General features: G+C 41.4%; 1 protein-coding gene across 7 annotated transcripts in view; it reads left to right on the top strand.

Annotated features, from left to right (window-relative positions):
- The window catches only part of mgat3 (mannosyl (beta-1,4-)-glycoprotein beta-1,4-N-acetylglucosaminyltransferase), a 58,935-nt gene extending 42,211 nt beyond the window's left edge, over positions 1-16,724 (top strand). For 3 of the 7 annotated variants that reach the window (XM_023333614.1, XM_023333613.1, XM_023333615.1), the window contains exons 2-6: positions 4,796-4,937; positions 9,048-9,501; positions 10,917-11,515; positions 14,513-14,795; positions 14,884-16,724. In XM_023333614.1, coding sequence (XP_023189382.1) covers positions 4,867-4,937; positions 9,048-9,501; positions 10,917-11,515; positions 14,513-14,795; positions 14,884-15,375 — 1,899 coding nt within the window. In that variant the 5' untranslated portion in view covers positions 4,796-4,866 and the 3' untranslated portion in view covers positions 15,376-16,724. Of the gene's footprint in view, positions 1-4,324; positions 4,584-4,795; positions 4,938-9,047; positions 9,502-10,916; positions 11,516-14,512; positions 14,796-14,883 lie in introns of those variants that run through there. The other 4 variants (XM_023333617.1, XM_005812725.3, XM_023333616.1 and 1 more) reach the window with 3 other exon arrangements.
- The last annotated feature ends 517 nt before the right edge of the window (positions 16,725-17,241 follow it).

The following is a 17,241-nucleotide window of genomic DNA, read 5'->3' as shown; positions in this document are numbered from 1 at the left end:
CTTTATTTCACGCATGTTCTGATTTTTGAGTGCAGCCGGTTTTGAGCTCGAGTTTACAAAAGGCACAAGAGCAAGAGCTGTAGAAATCAGTGGCATACATAACCTGACTCGATAAAGTGTTTTTAAATTTACAAATGTAGTTTTAAGTCTCTGGCTCTTTGATACTAGTCTGAAAACACATTAGGAGTAATTTTATATGTAAACAAAGGATGTAAAGTTTAGCTGTAAGCTTTCTAAAACCTCCCTGGTAACAAACAAAATCCTTATTTTGCCAACTCGCCACCTCTAAAACTCGGGATAGCTCCACCACGATGCTGGTCTTCATGACATAATATGTCAGTTGTGACATTATCGCACAATATTTCCCAGCAGGTGAGTTAGAGCCACAATCTTACAATCTCGGCGTTTCTTTCATCCCGTTTAGATAGGTTTGGAGAAGTCTGGGTCAGGTTGTTATAAGTTCAAAATGGCTGCCTGTGAAAAACAACAAAGGTTTCTCTGGTTTCCTTTCTTTCCCAAAAAACTGGTCAAGAAAAAAATGTATTTTATTCTAGTATTTTTCAGGTCTGGATAAGTAAAGAGAATAAGAGTTTGGGGAATAACTGAATTTCAACTTGATTTCCAATCCCATTTTCATGCTTTTTTTGTTGCTCCTTCCTTCCAGCAGTACAGTGGTTTTCCAGGCAAGCCACTGTATCAATATGTGCGTTGAATTTAAAGTGATCTCTAGTATTTCATAATTTCATTTGAACACAGTGGAGTGAGAGGTGCGCTAATTCTGGAAAAGTCTGGATTTTTTACCTGGTAAATGTGTAGGGTGCTTGGGTTAAAACTAACTTGCATTTGGGCTAAAGAAATAACCCAGGTCTGTTTTTTAGAGTCCGTTTACTGTACGAGTGATCAGTTTCACAGACCGACACAAGAGTTAGTTGTTTTTTTTTGACAGTTCATGATCAAAGACTTCTCTGTCACTCTCTTTCTGAGTCTGACTAAGCTAAATCTACGAGTTTCACTACAGTGACTACTTGCAGCTGAAGGTTTTACAGATGAGCGATTTTCTAGCAGGAAGCCTCTTTCTCTCCAGCAGCTGCAACGTGTCTTGTTTTTTGCTTTTCGATTCCACCATGGGGGCTTGTTAGGTGAGATCAGCAGACTGGTCAGAGGGGTCTGTGTGCTGCTGTAGAATCAGAAAGGAGCTTTGAAGCCCAGACAAAGCAGAGCTTTTCTAGAACTGAAGTGTGTGTACATGCAAAAAATAAAAATAACTTAGAGGTTTTTACATGGGATTGTTTTTTTGTTGTTGTTGTTTTTCTAAAACTATTTGTATATACACTTACATGGAATGAGCAGAGTTTTCCCTTCCAAAGATATAAAACTGTAGCTTGTGCAGATGATTTACTAAAGAAATGGCTGATCATTAAAATAGAAATAAAAATGCATACAGTTAAAAAAATGTATTTGCTAATATTTGCCATATGGCTAGATGATATGGCTGAGAAACGTATCACGATACAAGCGTTTCGTATCAGCCCATGTCGATAATTATTGGTTTTAGTTTTTTGTTTTAAACATCTGAAATACTACCAAACCTTCACTGTTTTATAGTTTTGTCTCCACATTGTTGTTTTTTTAAAAAATATATTATTATTATTTTTAAGCAGTTACGGCAAAACTTGAAACTGCTGCTGCACAAGTTACTCAACAGGTTGTTGCTAGGTAACCAACTAGCTAGTGAGTTGATGCTATCCGGCTGGTTAGCTCGCCATGAGAGGTTGAGCAGCTAAAGTCTTTCCTCTGCCTCCATCTCCCAGAATGCTGTGCGGTTCTGCATCAGAGTTTGATGCATATTCTATATATTGAATATCAAATGTTCTGTCAGACATCTTACCTACTGCTATTGATCAGGTGATATATAATCGATTTATTGTCCAGTCCTAACTGGCCCATACTGTAAAAACACCTGACGTCCATTTTTGAGGCCAGCTGGACATTCCTCACTTCAGATCATCCTGCAGATTTTCAGTCTGATGCAGGACTGAGCTACAATATTTATCTCCGTCTGATGAAACTATTCTTTCGTTGATTTGTGTGCTTTAGGATGTTGTTATGTTGACGTATGAAAATAATCAGTTTTCATGCAGATGCCAGAGAATAGGATGACAACACTGATTGGTATTTGGAACTAAGATCCCATTTCCATCTAAAGACATAAGGACCCAAACCATGATGCAGCCACCACCAAACCTTACTAGAGAAAGGACTTTTTTTTTTCTTTTAGTAACTTTTAATCTGCTTTTTGAAACCAACATGTGTTTAGTCTTTTTAATGTTTATTATTATCAGGATAATCTGTCATTTTGCCTCTCTATCCTGTTGTAGGCCTCCCAGGAGCCTCCCTGGTCAGTTTTCTTATCTCTCCATTCATTTTTGAGACACATCAAGTTCTTGCTAATCTCGCCATTGCATGTCTAACACCGTCAGTCGGTCAGGCCTGGCATCACTGACCGTCGCACAGAGGCAACCAGCGCACTGTTCTGCTTTTCAGTTGTGTGTGTGAACTCCTCCTCGCCGAGATCCTGTTTCTTCAAAACGAATCTCTCAAATTCAGGAAGGGGAAGCTCTGTTGTGCAACTACCTGCACAGCGGATCCAATCATATTAAAGCGTGCGATCACACACTCACATGGGCGTTCGTGGAAGGCTCAGCCAATCACATTTTACACCTGCAGAATACATTTGTCCATTATGATCATTTCATGATCATCTGTTAATTCAGAGGGTCCAAAGTGTTTCCCCGGAAACGTTTTTGGCCCTTTGAACAAATTTGTGTGCCGCCCACCCCTTAACCAATGCAGTTCGGAAATAGTACAAATTTGGCCCTCCAGTGGACACTTCTGTAATTTTTTTCATCATGTCAATTTCAATCTAATTCTTCTTTGACAGAAAGTGTTAGGCGCAAAGTATTTTTCTTTTTAATTAAATTTCATAGCAATAGAACTATAAACATTCAGGGATGAGTTACTTTGTTAAACTTTAATAGAAGCTTTTTTTGAGGAAAATTTCCATTTTTCTTGGTGGGAAGAGACTCAAAGATGTAATAGACCAAATAAACTGAAAAAAAAGTTAGGAAACTCTCCACCTTTTGTTTTTAAAAAAATAGTGCCTTTTTGCAAGGTTATTATAATCAATTAAAACAAACAAAATAATGAAAACTTAAACTAACTACACTGCGTGTTTCTAAAACGTACTGAAATCATAGCTATAACGTGTTTTGTTTTTGTGTTTACGAATATATTTATTAGCCTTTTTGAATTCTGCACCAAGAATTAGCCAAAGCAAAATCTAAAACTACCACTATAATAAAGACTAAAACTAAACATTTAGCTAATAAAAACACACTCTTAAAAATGAATCAAAGCTAACTGAATCAGACAAATAAAAAGTTACAATGTAATATTATAATACTGATAAAACCAAACTATTATAAACCGCCTCTTTTTTTTTTTTCATCAAAATGTGTTTCATTTATTGCTGAGCAGATGAGGGGAAAAAATGTAACTACAAAATCATTTTGCATTTTAACGTTGAAAAACAATTTGCATATTTCCAACTTTGGCACTCCGGCCCGTGTTGGAAACGTGTGGACGCTGCGTGACCTTACAGTTAGTCGGCAAGTGAACGTCTCGTCATCCACGGCTTGTAAAAATGGCCCCCGGTTTTAAAGCGGTTGCTATAGAAACTTGAAATCCCTAACGTTCCACTCTTAGGCAACCATAGGCCGCCCCGTCCCCACTATGGAACAGATTTACACTTCCAGGCTCCACAAGAAAGTTTTGGACATTTTAAATGACTCTTCACACCCTGACCATGGTCTCTTCCAGCTGCTGCCATCAGGCAAGAGATACAGAGCAATAAAAACCAGGACTAATCGCCTAAAAAACAGTTTTTACCCGATGGCAATCATGGCACTAAATTCAAAGGCATAAGAACTTCTGCTCTTGACACCACTTTGTTATAAATGTAAATTCTGTTGCGACACCTCCAGGCGCTGCAACCATCTTCTGATGTCTATTTATTTCTCATTTTGTACTATTTATTTCTTTATTTTTGTATATTATGTATATACACATAACCTGCATCTTAACTCGAGTCGAGCAAATCTCAATCTCGTTGTAATCTGTTGATGACAATGACAATAAATCTTATCTTTGCTGCAGTTCCTGCGGATTTTCTTCAAAATGTTTAATCAATCGTCTCCATGTTTTGTTTTTTTGCAACATTTATTGTGAATGAATTTATATAAAAAACGTTGGTGAAACGTTCAGTGTTTGCAGGCTCCCATGTTCACACGGCTTACTGTGAATGGGGAGAATTGTCCCTCTTCAGTGTTTGTGACTCTCCATACCAAAGGGTTGTTTGCGGTCAAAACTTACAAAAGCTCTCTTGTCGGGTGTTGATTGTTCTAAAGGTGTGTAAAAGGAACATAAAACCACACAATGAAACATTTATTGCAGGTAGGGAGCAGAGATCTTCCTGATATGGGCCATGCCTCTAATAACAGTTGGGTTAACAAAGAAGAGAGATGGTGAGTTATTCCAGAAGGCTAACATTTTTTCTTTTGTGTGTGTGTGTGGTGTGCGGCTTCTAGCATGTGTTCAGTCGTCCCATGCGGGCGACTCATGGGCGGGGACATTTGTTGAACTTGAAGGAAAGGTGCATTGTCCCTTTTTAATCGCAGGAGCAGCATTGCGGACTCTGTTTGACTTGTAAAACTCCACCCTGTGCGTTATCATACAGGCAGGATCGCTCGGCAGGAACATTGTGGAAGCAACCGCTGACATGAGCAACCTGGATTAGTTTCGACGGTCATGACTTGGCTTAGATGGCCCAGGGTTTCTGGTCGGCTGAATTCACCCCAAAAATGGCGGCTGCTCCATCCGTAAGTGATTTTTGTGTACGGACTGGTGGTGGGCTCTGTCTGCTGAACTACCTGCTGCTGCTGCCTTTTGGACTTTTGGGCCGACGGCTTGGGATTCTTCTCTCTGCTGCAGAGCTTTCCAAATTCAAAATCGGGTGAAAAGAAAGGGGAATTTGAAGTAGAGAGGCACCAATCCACTTTTTTTCGCTGCTGATACGGATACAGATTTAGTATCGGCTGATTCCGATACAGAAACCAAAGCTGAACTAATTATAACGTTTCTTTTTCTTAAACACAGACGTGAATGTACTAAATTGCAAATTTATCGGATAACTCTGCACCATTACAGCGCACTTAAACACACCAGAAGCTTCAGAAGCTTCATCAAACATGTAAAGACAACTTTAGTTTGTTCAGTCAGTAAAATTAGGTCTAGAACAGCCAATGTATAATAAATAGGTTGACTACGTTTGTAGAACATGTAAAATAAACTACAACAAGAGGACAAAGCGTAGAACTAGACTGAATAGATCTGCCCTTATGGATCGAGCACATTGTGACTGATACCCTGTCTAGATTTTTTTTTTTTCAATTTTGGGACCGATACAGATATTAATATCAGATCGGTGCATCTCTAGTTTTAAGTAGGATCTTTGTTAAACTATTAAAGCATCTGTCATAACAAAATCTCAACTCTATTTTATAATGTATCCACATATAGTTACGGGGCTACAGCTTCTGCACCTTATTCCCACAAGAGTTCATTTACAAATTTTACAATTCCTTTATCATTTCTGCATCCAAACGTTTACATACACAGATTTAAACCCAGCATTAACCCAAAGAAATTAAGCGTTTTATGAAGAGCTGGAAGTTTAAAATGTGACCTTGTGTATATCCAAAACGTATTAAAATGAACTTCAACATAAGAAATGTGTAGTTGTCTTGTGTTTTTTGGTGCGTGTCTGAATAGATGTGTAGCATTCACACGTTTTCATCGTTTATATTTTTGGTGTCAACTCTTGGTTAGTTGATACCATTTTTTTCTGAATACCTGGAGAACATTTGGTTTCTCCACATAAGATTTCATAAATGTAAAAAATAAATAAAAAATAATTTTCTTATTCTACTCTGTCAACACACACTTTGATTCTTTTGGGACGATTCAAACTTCAAGACAAAAAGAGAAATCTTCTGAAACGTGCCCTTGTTTTAAACTTATATTTCATTAGCTTATCTTATTGAGTCAAATTTCTTAATGATTTGTTTTGTTATCAAAGCCGGTCTGTCTGGTTAATGAGATTTTGGATCTAAATGAGATAGCTTGTATAAACAAAGGTAAAAAGAAAAGAAAAGTATGATTGCAATTTGGAGGCCAAACGTGTTTCTAGTAACGCACGACATCACAGTCTGAACAGGTTTTACGTCACACTAAAAGGTTTGCGTGACTTGCACTTGTAAGGCCGTCTCTTGCGTCTTTATATGTCACTTAGACATCTTTAGTTTTTTCTCTAAATTTGAAAACTCCGGAGCTAACACGAGGTGCACTTTCCTTCTGCCGCGCCTGTCCAAACCTGTGCACGTTTTTCTCTCGGCGTCAACTCGACCAAATCAAAACAAATCACTGTTTCACAACCTGCAAGCGCCACAAAAGCAGAAAGGAGAGCAAGAGGCCGGGCCGCCTCAACATGCAGGATTTACCAGAAGAGCCGCCGTGGTCGAGCCCTAAATTGATTTCTGTTCTGGCCCAAGCGCAGGCGGCCTGACTTAGTCATATGTGCTTTGCGCCTTTGTTAAATATGGTTTTATTTGCAACCGGGCGACCGCAGCAGTATTTAGTTCCAGACTGCCGGTCTGTTTTTCCTGAACCCTGCGCTTGGCACTTTGGATTCACAAGCGTTTGACGCTGCTGGCTTTAACTCCCGCTCCTAGAGTTACAGTTCACTTTGCGAGTGGAAGGTTTGAAGCGGATGTGACCGGGTCACGGCTGCCTCTCTGATATTCCAACACGCACGCGTGATTTTTTTACTTTTATTCATTGAATGCGCTCCGTTTCATCATAAGTCCTCCACATATGCGCAGCCTGTTGGTGCCGGCTCGGCTCTAAATGTGGTAGTGATTTAACGCGTTGCTTGTTTTTATGCACAAACGAGACATTTTGTTCGGAATGTCTGGGATTTTCTGGTGCTCACGCTCGTCACTGCTGGGTTCCCGTACAGAGAGGATGCTGAGGACGCTGCGAGTGTCTGTGACCGCGTTGATAAAACAGATCGGTGGAGTCATCACAGCATCTGCTCTTCTGCCGGATCTGGAGGACTTTCCACTCCAGCGGTCCAACTCGTTTGAAAGTGAACCTTGCAGTTCACTCGAGTCGAGAGTGAATTCTTGCAGCTGCTCTATTTAAAAAAAAAAAACTTGTACGTGGAAACTTTTATGAAAATGGAAAACGTTTGAAAACAGACCAATTTCTGGGACCTGTTTGAACATTAGCTGAGCTTGGAAGGCTTAAACTCTTTGTCACTTCTCACCTTGTCATCTGTGTTTCGGTCATTGCTGTTCTGACTTCCTTTTTCTGCGCAACACTCACTTCACATGCAGTTTATTGCGGAAGTATTTGATTACGTGGCACCTTTCTCTATATTTTGTCATGTTAAAATAACAGCCTTCGCTGTGTATCAGTGGGACTTTTATTAGACGTGTTGACACAAAGTAGTGACACGTGGCGGTAGCAACGCCATTAACAATCTGAAAAGTGTGGTGCGGTTTGGTATTTAGCCCCCTCTTATACAAATAAATTATATCCAGTACAACAAACTCCCTCCAGGTCTCGCCTAATTGGTGAATGAACTTTACTAAAGTGTAATTTATCTAGAAATAAACTACGCGAGACAGTATAGTTTGGTTGTGAACGAGTTGAAAGCAGGATTAGGTTACAAAAGCAATGTTCCAAAATGTGAAAAATCTCACAATTAAGCTGAAATGGGCTGCTCATAAAAGATATTGTGTCCAAATGAGGCCCAAGATTGAGCAAGTTGCGAAAAATGCCTGGAAGAAACTGAACTCTGCACATCATCCCGATGGAAAACATGGCAGTGGCAGCATCATGCTTTTTGGTATCGGAAAGCTTGACAAAAAGCTGTTGGAGGCTGGGAAAACCAACATTAGGGTTTGTTATGATTCATGTCGTCATCACAATCCCCCTTGGGCTAAAATCAGCTAGCATTAGCTTAACGCCAAGGCTTGTTCATATGCTGGCCCAGTCAAAGTATAGACACACTGCAAAGAACACAAAATCTTACCAAGCATTTTTGGTCGAGTTTCTGGAAAAAATATATATCTCAGTACAATTGAAATAAGACAAAACTAACTTACAGATAACTTTTCAGCAAGATGTAAAACAAGCAAGAGGTTGCTTTAGGTCAATTATTTCTTAATATTGATAAGAAAAAAATGCTAGTTCAACTGGCAGATTATTTCATTTATAACGAGACATTTTTCTCATGTTATGAATTAAATAATCTGCCAGTAGAACTAGTACGTTTTTAAAATTAATCATCGAGCTACAACAAGCTCTCATGTCTTGCTAAAAACATTTAAGTTTTTTTTTTTTCTTCTTTCAAGTGTAGTACGCTAGAAACTCAACCAAAATATGCTATGTAAGGTTTTGTTTTTGCTCTGCATCAATCCAGTTGAGGATGCGCTGTTCAGTTCCAGTCTTAGTTAAAGTTATTCTTGCTACAAATGAGCGTAAATGTATCATCTTCAAAGTTGATAGATACGTAATGCAAAGGATTTCCAGCTGTAACTGCAGGAAAAGGTGTTTAATCTGAGTTTTGAAGGTCGAATAGAAATGTGCGTCGCATTTCTTTTAAGATTTCCAACTGCAAAATGCTTGGGGGAAAAAAAACATGCTTTCCTAATTCTTCACCACTGTGAGGTAACTCTGCATCGCTCCGTCACATGACATCTCTTTGAACTCCATCAAAGTTTCTCGATGGAGAACAAGACGTGTGAAGATGTCGGAGCCTGGTGCTTTACTGGGTCTGTGTGCTGAGCTGGCTTCATCAGCCTATGGATGTCACGTTTTTATTGACACGTTTCCTCCTTTCTGTCCACTTCTTTCCCCATCAGGATGAAAATGCGGCGGCACAGAGTGTTCTTGCTGTGCACGGTGGGTCTGTGTGTCATCTCCTTCCTCCATTACTACAAGGCCCTGCACTACGTCTCCCTGCTGCGCGAGCTCTCCGCTCCGTACCCCAACATCAAGTCCTTCATCATGGTCTCGGGCTTCTTCTGGAGGGAGAAGGGCGTCGCCTCCACCCCGCTCAGTCCCGCCTCTCCCGAAGAGGCCCCGCCGCTGCCCGTCCTCCGCCAGGGCGCGGTGAAGCCTGGCGGAGGGGCGGGGTCTTTGGGGGACGGAGGCGGAGGAGGGGGAGCGGTAGACCCGGGAGCGTTGAACACCAACGCCAGAGTCGCCGGCATGGCCGGCCTTAAGCATTTCGAGGTGAGAGCGATGAAGGAGCCGGAGCCCCCGCATCCCTGGGAAAAACCAGAGGAGAACCAGCTGGGAGACTCGCCAAGAGAGGTTCAACACCCTGGCTTTCTGAGTTACTGCATGCTAACAGTGCATGCAGAGTGGAATATACGGCTATAAAGATAAATCATGCCTCCTGATACAAGAGAAAAGCTTAGGCTTGTCTTTTGTTTTGTCGGGATGGTCGATCCATCTTTGTCTAAATGAAGGCAGAGGAGGATGGTGACCTCAGTTTATAACATTATATGATAGAGATTTTTTTTTTTCAGTTTTGATTAACTTTTTGTCGAATAGTTTATATTAGAGTATTATCAACACAGGTTTAAGTGCATTCATGATATTGTCACCTTTCTAAAATGATGGCCTACGTCACTTAATTTTGCCAAAAGTTTTTTTTTTGTTTGTTTTTTTACCTAAACCATCTTTTGGCAAAAAAAAAAAAAAAAAAGACTTAGACCATCATTTTAGGAAGGTGACGTAATATAAGACCTTCTCACTCCCATCATCGAGATGGTCCGAATATATTCTGACAAAAATAGATTTTGTGTTTGGTTTGTCAATATATTTCAATTTGAAAGATAAAATCTGTCTCTTATGTGGACTGGTAAATATTAAGATAATGAGTGGTAAAACGATTGACACAAGCTGTAGAAGGAGAATGTCTGACTTTTTTTTTTACACTCTTGGTTGTTTCTGTGTTCAGTTCTACAACAGAGCCGAGAGCCATGTGAAGGCTAGCTTTCTGATTTTTCTCCTCCATATGAACAATCCTCTTTGACCTGAAAGCCTCCACAAGCACAACATAATTTTGTGCCTGTCACACGGAAAATATAAATATGTAAGCAGTGGAGGGTACACCTCCGCTAATGTGCTAATAGTTAAGCTAGTTATTTGTTTTGCTAACTTTGAAAATGCTAAGAGCACATAGCGTCTCCTAAATTACGGTAGCTTTTCTGGATATATTTTAAGCAGAATAGAGCACCCGCATAAACAACTTCAAAAATACTTTATGAATCCCAGAGGGAAATTAACAACCAGGGCTGTTAATTAAACAAATACATGCAAAACTTCTTATGTGTGAGTTGTTCTCACATTCTCCTCTTGGTTGAATTTAGCGGTATACCATTAGCTTCTGCTAAGTACCATGTTGGTATAGCGCCTTCAGCAAATGGAAGTAATGTTTTATTATTAGTGCTTTGGGGTAAGTGCAGCTAATGTTTTAGTTAGCACTGACAACTTTTGTATATTTTTTTAATGTAATTCCTTAAAAGACCTCCAGCTGAGACCTTTTAAAAAAAAATCTTTTGAAGGTTTAGTAGACAACACTTATTTCTAGAGCGATTGTTTTACAAATAAACATACTTTCAGAGTTAGCCAATGTGTGCTAATAGTAAATATGTGGTAAATGAAATGCCAGTGTTTACCTGAAGTGTACCTGAACTCCTTCTTACCTTCTTCCTTCCTAGAAACAAAGTGACGATCGTCACGTTGACCCCAGCCTACAAAAACTGTGGGAACAATTAGGGAAAGAAAAGCTGTCCAACCCGATAAAGTCCATGGGAGACCTTCACACCCGCAGTCACCAGCTCCAGGATGACAAAACCTCGTATTTTGTGCGCACGAGTCGTGGGGCCTACTGTTTCAGACAGGGGACGGAGATTAAGGAATCCTCTGTAAAAGCAGCAGCGGGTGCAGCTGGTGACGTTTTGGACGTGGATAAAGCCGCTCAGCGGAAACCTCTGGGGCTTCAGCAGCAGCAGCAGCCCGGAAAGGCAAAGGGCAAAGGTCAGCCTTTGGGCAGCGGGAAGCAGCTGGTGAAGTGTGTTTGCCGGCCGGGCTGGCACGGACCTTACTGTGGGGTTCCCACCATGGTGTACCACTCCAACCTGCCGACGAAGGAGCGGCTGACGCCCAGAAAGACGCCGCGGAGAGTCATCAACGCCATCAACATCAACCACGAGTTCGACCTGCTGCACACGCGCTTTCACGAGCTTTCGCGGGCCGTGGATTTGTTCCTGGTGTGCGAGTCAAACTTTACCGCATATGGAGAGAAACGGCCGCTGAGGTATGGCACAATCTTCGTTTCTTCATCTGGGAGCGGGATGTAATGCACGATCACAGTAATATAATTTACCGCACGATAAATTGCTCCAGACGTTATCGCGATGAACGATAATATTGTCATGTTAAAGCCAGTTTCAACTCATAATAATAATGGCATAATAATGTGAGCACACATACTGAAAAGTCAAACAAACTTGAATTTCGAAAGAAAATTTAACTCTGATACCAGAAGACATTTTAAATATCCAGAATAAAACAAAACAGAGCAATTTCTGTTACGGTCATTCTGTTTTGACAGGGAAAACAGGCAAAAGTGGCAGGTTGTGCAGACCAACTACTTCACACCGGGTGTCGAATGTTTGCAACGTTTCTCAAAATGGCGGCTTTTCAGCGATATGAAATGGGAGCGTCTCTTTGACAACTGTTGTCCAAGTGAAAGTTGTTAATATCTCATGTGATTAACTGATTTATAGCTTATTGTGACAGGCTAAAGCTTTAGATGTCTGGTTAAAATATCTCTAAGATCATCAAGTTATTTAACTCTGATTGAAAAACATACAACATATTACACTTTATTATTTATCCAGCACAAATAAATCCACAATGAAAAGCTATGGGTGGTTAAACAAAGTACACGGCCTGAGTCAACAGCTTGTGTCGAAGTCTTTAACGGCAATCAAAGTTCCTCCATCAGTCTCTCACATAATTGCAGAGGAATTGTGACCGACTTTACAGCATCCATGCAGTCGTTGGAGGTTTACGGACGTGTCTCTGCACGGGCGCCGCGTCAGGTTTAGGTCTGAACTTTAACTGGGACATTACAGTTAAAGTGTTAAATATCCAAAATAAAACAAAACAGAGTGTTCTTTGTCTAACACTCGGTTGTAGGATTTTCAGTTGTTTCGGGTCCAACTTTGACCAAGCCGTAGCAGACACACTTCCAACATTTTTGCCTTTACTGAGACGCTCCTATTAAACCTAAACAGTTTAAATAAATGCATTTAATCATCAACGAATGGCTGCTGCCTTAGGTTACTCACTTACAGCTTTCCCTTCTCAGCTTTATTTCTGTTGAATAATCAGTGAGTTTTGGATCCATTGTGTGCTTTTGTGCTTTTTAGATTAAATTTCATTTCAAAAACTCAATAAAGGCAACATCAGTATTAATGAGCTGATAAGTAAAGCTGTTGAATTGACAGTGGTTGTACTTTGTTTTTACAATAACTGCTCATGTCTAACAATTTTAAGATATCGGATTTTATTTACTTATTCTTTTCATTTTTAGGTTATTTTTAATGACGCATTATAAATTTGTGCTCAAATGTTCTGTGACCACTTCTATGGAAATTTTTAATTTTTTTTTGGTATCTGGAAATTAATTTTGAAATTGGATAGTGCAGAGCACCAAATGTGTGTTGCTGGAATCATTCAATCCTGGTGTGACTCGTTTCTGGTCAAAGTCAGAGATCGTCCTTTTGTTGTGGATTTTGTTTTTTGTTCATCTTGGACAGGTTCAAAACAAAACGTGTCGAATTAGTTTTAAAATAAGCCAATGTTAGCCATTTTCACGGCTCCGAAACAAGATTTGTGCTTTGGTTGCTGCTGCAGCTTTTCTGACGCTGCCGTACCTGTCGATGCTCTGCTGAATGCCTGATTTAAGGTCATCAATACCAGAGAAGCTCCATTCGTGCTCTACGTTCCCATTCAGATGACAAAAACAAACTGCTGTTGCTTTGAGTGTTTTTCTCCAGCTTCCTTCCCTTGTACGCAGTCATTCTTTATGCTTGCTGAGACTCAGTGTGCAGAATAATAATTACAGTTTGGTTTCTTCGGCAACGACGTGAGACACCTTGAAAGCAATTTTCCAGGAGATTATGACGAGAGGCATGATTGACTGGGCGAGGAGGGAGATTGGTGTGTTCAGTCACAGGACGTATCACAGCATGACAGCGGCTACACACGCTGCTTTTTTTTTTTTTTTGGCTACGCGTATTAACAGGTTAATAGAGTTGCTCCTCTCAGGAAATCTGCTGTGTGTTGAGCAGGGTCGTCTGTGCAGAGAGATGGTGTTTGTCAAGCGGATGCTCAGCGGATTCGGTTTGGATCTCTGTTTGGTTCTCGACCCAACGGAGATCGTCTGGGCTCGTCGGTTTCTGTTAGACAGAATAACCGCAATCATAATTCATTTTTAATTCACCAAGGGAAATGGTTAGGCAGAGAAATTTGATTTTAGCAGCTTTACAGAGACTCTTCATTCCAAATACAAATCTGAAAATTTTCTATGAAGGCCTTAAGAGATTTATTGGAGAAGATCTATAAACGAAAAGCATCGCAAAGACCAAAGAGGACCTGAGACGGGTCAGCCGTGATGTTTAAACCAGGGTCCTACAACTTTTTCCCAGACATCTAACAGCAAAGTTCAGTTTATCTGAAAATGAAAAGAGTTTTACATTGACTACAAACCTACCTAAACTGGAGTTAAAATCAAATAATGTTGGAGTGTTGTCCCAGTCAAAATCCAGACCTAACTTCAATTAAGAGTCTGTGGAATGAATTGAAAATCTATGTTTATTCTAGATGAATAAACATCTAGAATGTTTATTCTAGATGAGAAAAGCTGGCAGAGACACGGCCCAAAACCCTTCTAGCTGTCGTTGGAGGAAAAGGTCTACAAAGTGCTGGCTTGGTTGAAAACAGCTACACACCATTCTTTTCATTTTTTATTTGTAAAAAATGATGAAAACCATGTGTTATTTTGGATTCCCATCATCCAAGGGATGAAGGGGCCAACCGATAAACCCGTTGATCTATCACTTGGTGGTAGACCAACCGGTTTGTCTGTCACATCAAATCGTATTAAATACATAAGTGTGACGAAATGAGGCACTGTAAGTTTGAAATGACTGACCAGCGGCCCATTAGCTGGTTCTGGCCCATGTTAAGAGAATTGGAAATGGCAACTTTAGCGTTGACGATTTCCCTTTATCTGTCTCCCTAGCTTCCTGCGTCTCCTTCTGAACGGTACGTACGACTACGTCCGTCATAAGATCCTCTACGTGTTCCTCGACCACTTCCCCGACGGCGGCCGGCAGGACGGATGGATAGCCGACGACTATCTGCGGACGTTCCTGACGCGGAACGGCTTGTCCAGGGTGAAGGGGGCCAGGTCGGACGACGTGTTCGTCATCAACGACGCCGACGAAATCCCGGCGCAGGAAGGCCTCCTTTTCCTCAAGCTGTTCGACGGCTGGACCGAACCGTTCGCCATACACATGCGAAAGGTACGCGAGCCGTACGCCGTGGAGTGGCGTCTGCACGGCGACCGTACGGCGGAGCTGTTTGTAACTGTGGTTGTCTCTCTGTCTCCAGTCTTTGTACGGCTTCTTCTGGAAGCAGTTTGGGACTCTGGAGGTGGTGTCTGGCTGCACGCTCGGGATGCTCCGCGACGTCTACGACGGCGACGGCATCAAGCTGCGGCGCCGCGAGTACTACACCATGCCGGGCTTCCGCAAGTACGAGAACGACACGGGCCACATCCTGGTGCAGTGGTCCGTGGGGAGCCCCTTCCACTTTGCCGGCTGGCACTGCTCCTGGTGCTTCACGCCCGAGGGGATTTACTTCAAGCTGGTGTCGGCGCAGAATGGGGACTTCCCCAGGTGGGGGGACTACGAAGACAAACGCGACCTCAACTACATCCGGGAACTGATCCGGACAGGGGGCTGGTTTGACGGCTCCGTGCAGGAATATCCCCCTGCGGACCCCAAAGAGCACATGTTTGCCCCCAAGTACATGCTGGAGAACCATAAAAGGTATCACTACCTCCTAGAGAACCCTTATAAACACAAAGTCCAGAACGAATGAAGTCTGAGAGACCACGCTTTGGGAAAATACCTAACAGAAGTGCCCGAGAGTGGCCTTCGCACTGAGCTCTGGAGGTGGGCTGACGCCGACGGACGAAATCTCGACGGACGACGATGACGAAGGCGATGCAGGGATTTAAAAGCTCTTCAGATTATTTTCGGGTTTTAAAAAGGGAACACAGAAATGACAACAATGGGTTTACAAGTTCAGCGTCGGTGGGACGAAACCACTGGATGAACAAAAAAAAAAAAAAATCACTGCTTTCCCCATCGTTCCCTCGTCACAGTGAGAGGCGAAGCTATTCCTCCTCGCCCGCTTACTTTGTATCTCATCCGCCACTGGATACACTTGTAGGAAGAAAAATAAATTTAAAAAAAAAGGCAGGGAAGCAACAAGCGTTTTTATTTTATTTTATTTTTTTTGCCTGTTCCTGTCTGCTTTCACTGAAGTTTACAGCCTGCCAGACGCTCGGCTTTCAACCCCGTCGCCCTCTGATGTCTTCCTGTCGTAATCGGTGACCTCCTTCCAGAGCCGGACGCATGTTCAGAAGCAAAACATGGAGACCTGAAGGTCTGCTGAGAGTACCAAACAAGTATCGCAGGCTTCTGCTCACGTTCATGGTCATGCACCTTAAGCTCGTCTGCGTGGTTGTAAATAGTGTGCGTGTGTGTGTGTGTGTGTGTGTGCGCTCTGTGTTTGTGCCGTTCAGACTAAGAAAATCAAAGCGAGTGAAGAAGGTTCATGAAGAAAAAAGTGTGCCGAAATAAAATGAAAGACCACATGGATGGTGTGCACTGAGTTGGGAGTGTGTTTTCCGGAGCTCACGGACCGATTTGAGCGAAACGTTTTGGTCCCATCAGGGGAGAACCGAGAGAAGCTTCAGGCTTAGGTTTTCAGATCTGTCCGGTTAGCAGCTGGGGTCGCCGGGTTTTCCTTGAAACCTTGCAGAGAGTGTGGCGCGAGGATGTTCACACATCGGTGCTTAGCTATGTCTGAACACTAGAAGTCCCCTGGACGAGTCTTTATGCGCCGCTGCCAACTTTCCTGTCTCCATATTCCTTCTTATGTCCCGTCTTGTTTTCCATTCTCCTTTTTTACGCTCTTTAAGTTCCTCATCTTCATGTGTTGAGTCAGATGAGTTGAAATTGGCCCAGTTTTTCATTTTGCCATCTGTTAGAAATGCACCAGTCATTCAGGAAGACGTTGCAACCTGCCAATATTCTCCTGATTGGCTCTGATCAATGAGTGCAGGAAAAAATGTCACGATAACAAATTTTGCTGGACAATAAATTGTCCCAGTAATTATTGCGATAAACGATAATATTGTCATTTTGAGACTTGTATAACGATAATGACATAATAAAAAATGGAAATAAAAAAGCATACGCGACCGCAACATAAATAAAATGGATTATGAAGTTTCTGTAAACAAATAAATCGTCAATATCAGAATTCAAATTATCCAGCACATTTTAATTCATTTTGACTTTAATTGATTATTGCTACAAACTTACTTCCCACCATTTTTCTCAAAGGACACACCAACTGACCTCATCTACACTGATGCATTTATTTTGAGTCTAATAAATTTAATGCAGGTTAGGAACATTTGCTTTGGTTCATAAATTCAGATAATATCTTACCTGCTGTAAAAAATACTCTTTACATCTTAACTCAGGATCAGTTTAAATCAGTACAGGAAGTGGAAGCCGGCAGCTGTTGTATATCAAAGCGTTTATATGAAAGTCACTTTATTGATTTTTAAATCTTTATTTAAAATGTCTTTTTTTTTTTTTTTTTTTTGCAAAGAGGCTGATAAACATGGAAAAGGGAGATTGGAGGCGGTGCGCCACCAATAATCCCCCT

Source organism: Xiphophorus maculatus, chromosome 5, assembly GCF_002775205.1.
Source record: "Xiphophorus maculatus strain JP 163 A chromosome 5, X_maculatus-5.0-male, whole genome shotgun sequence".
In the NCBI taxonomy this organism is placed as follows: domain Eukaryota; kingdom Metazoa; phylum Chordata; class Actinopteri; order Cyprinodontiformes; family Poeciliidae; genus Xiphophorus; species Xiphophorus maculatus.
Note: the sequence above shows the minus strand (reverse complement) of the source record. Positions and strands in the feature narration are given on the sequence as shown.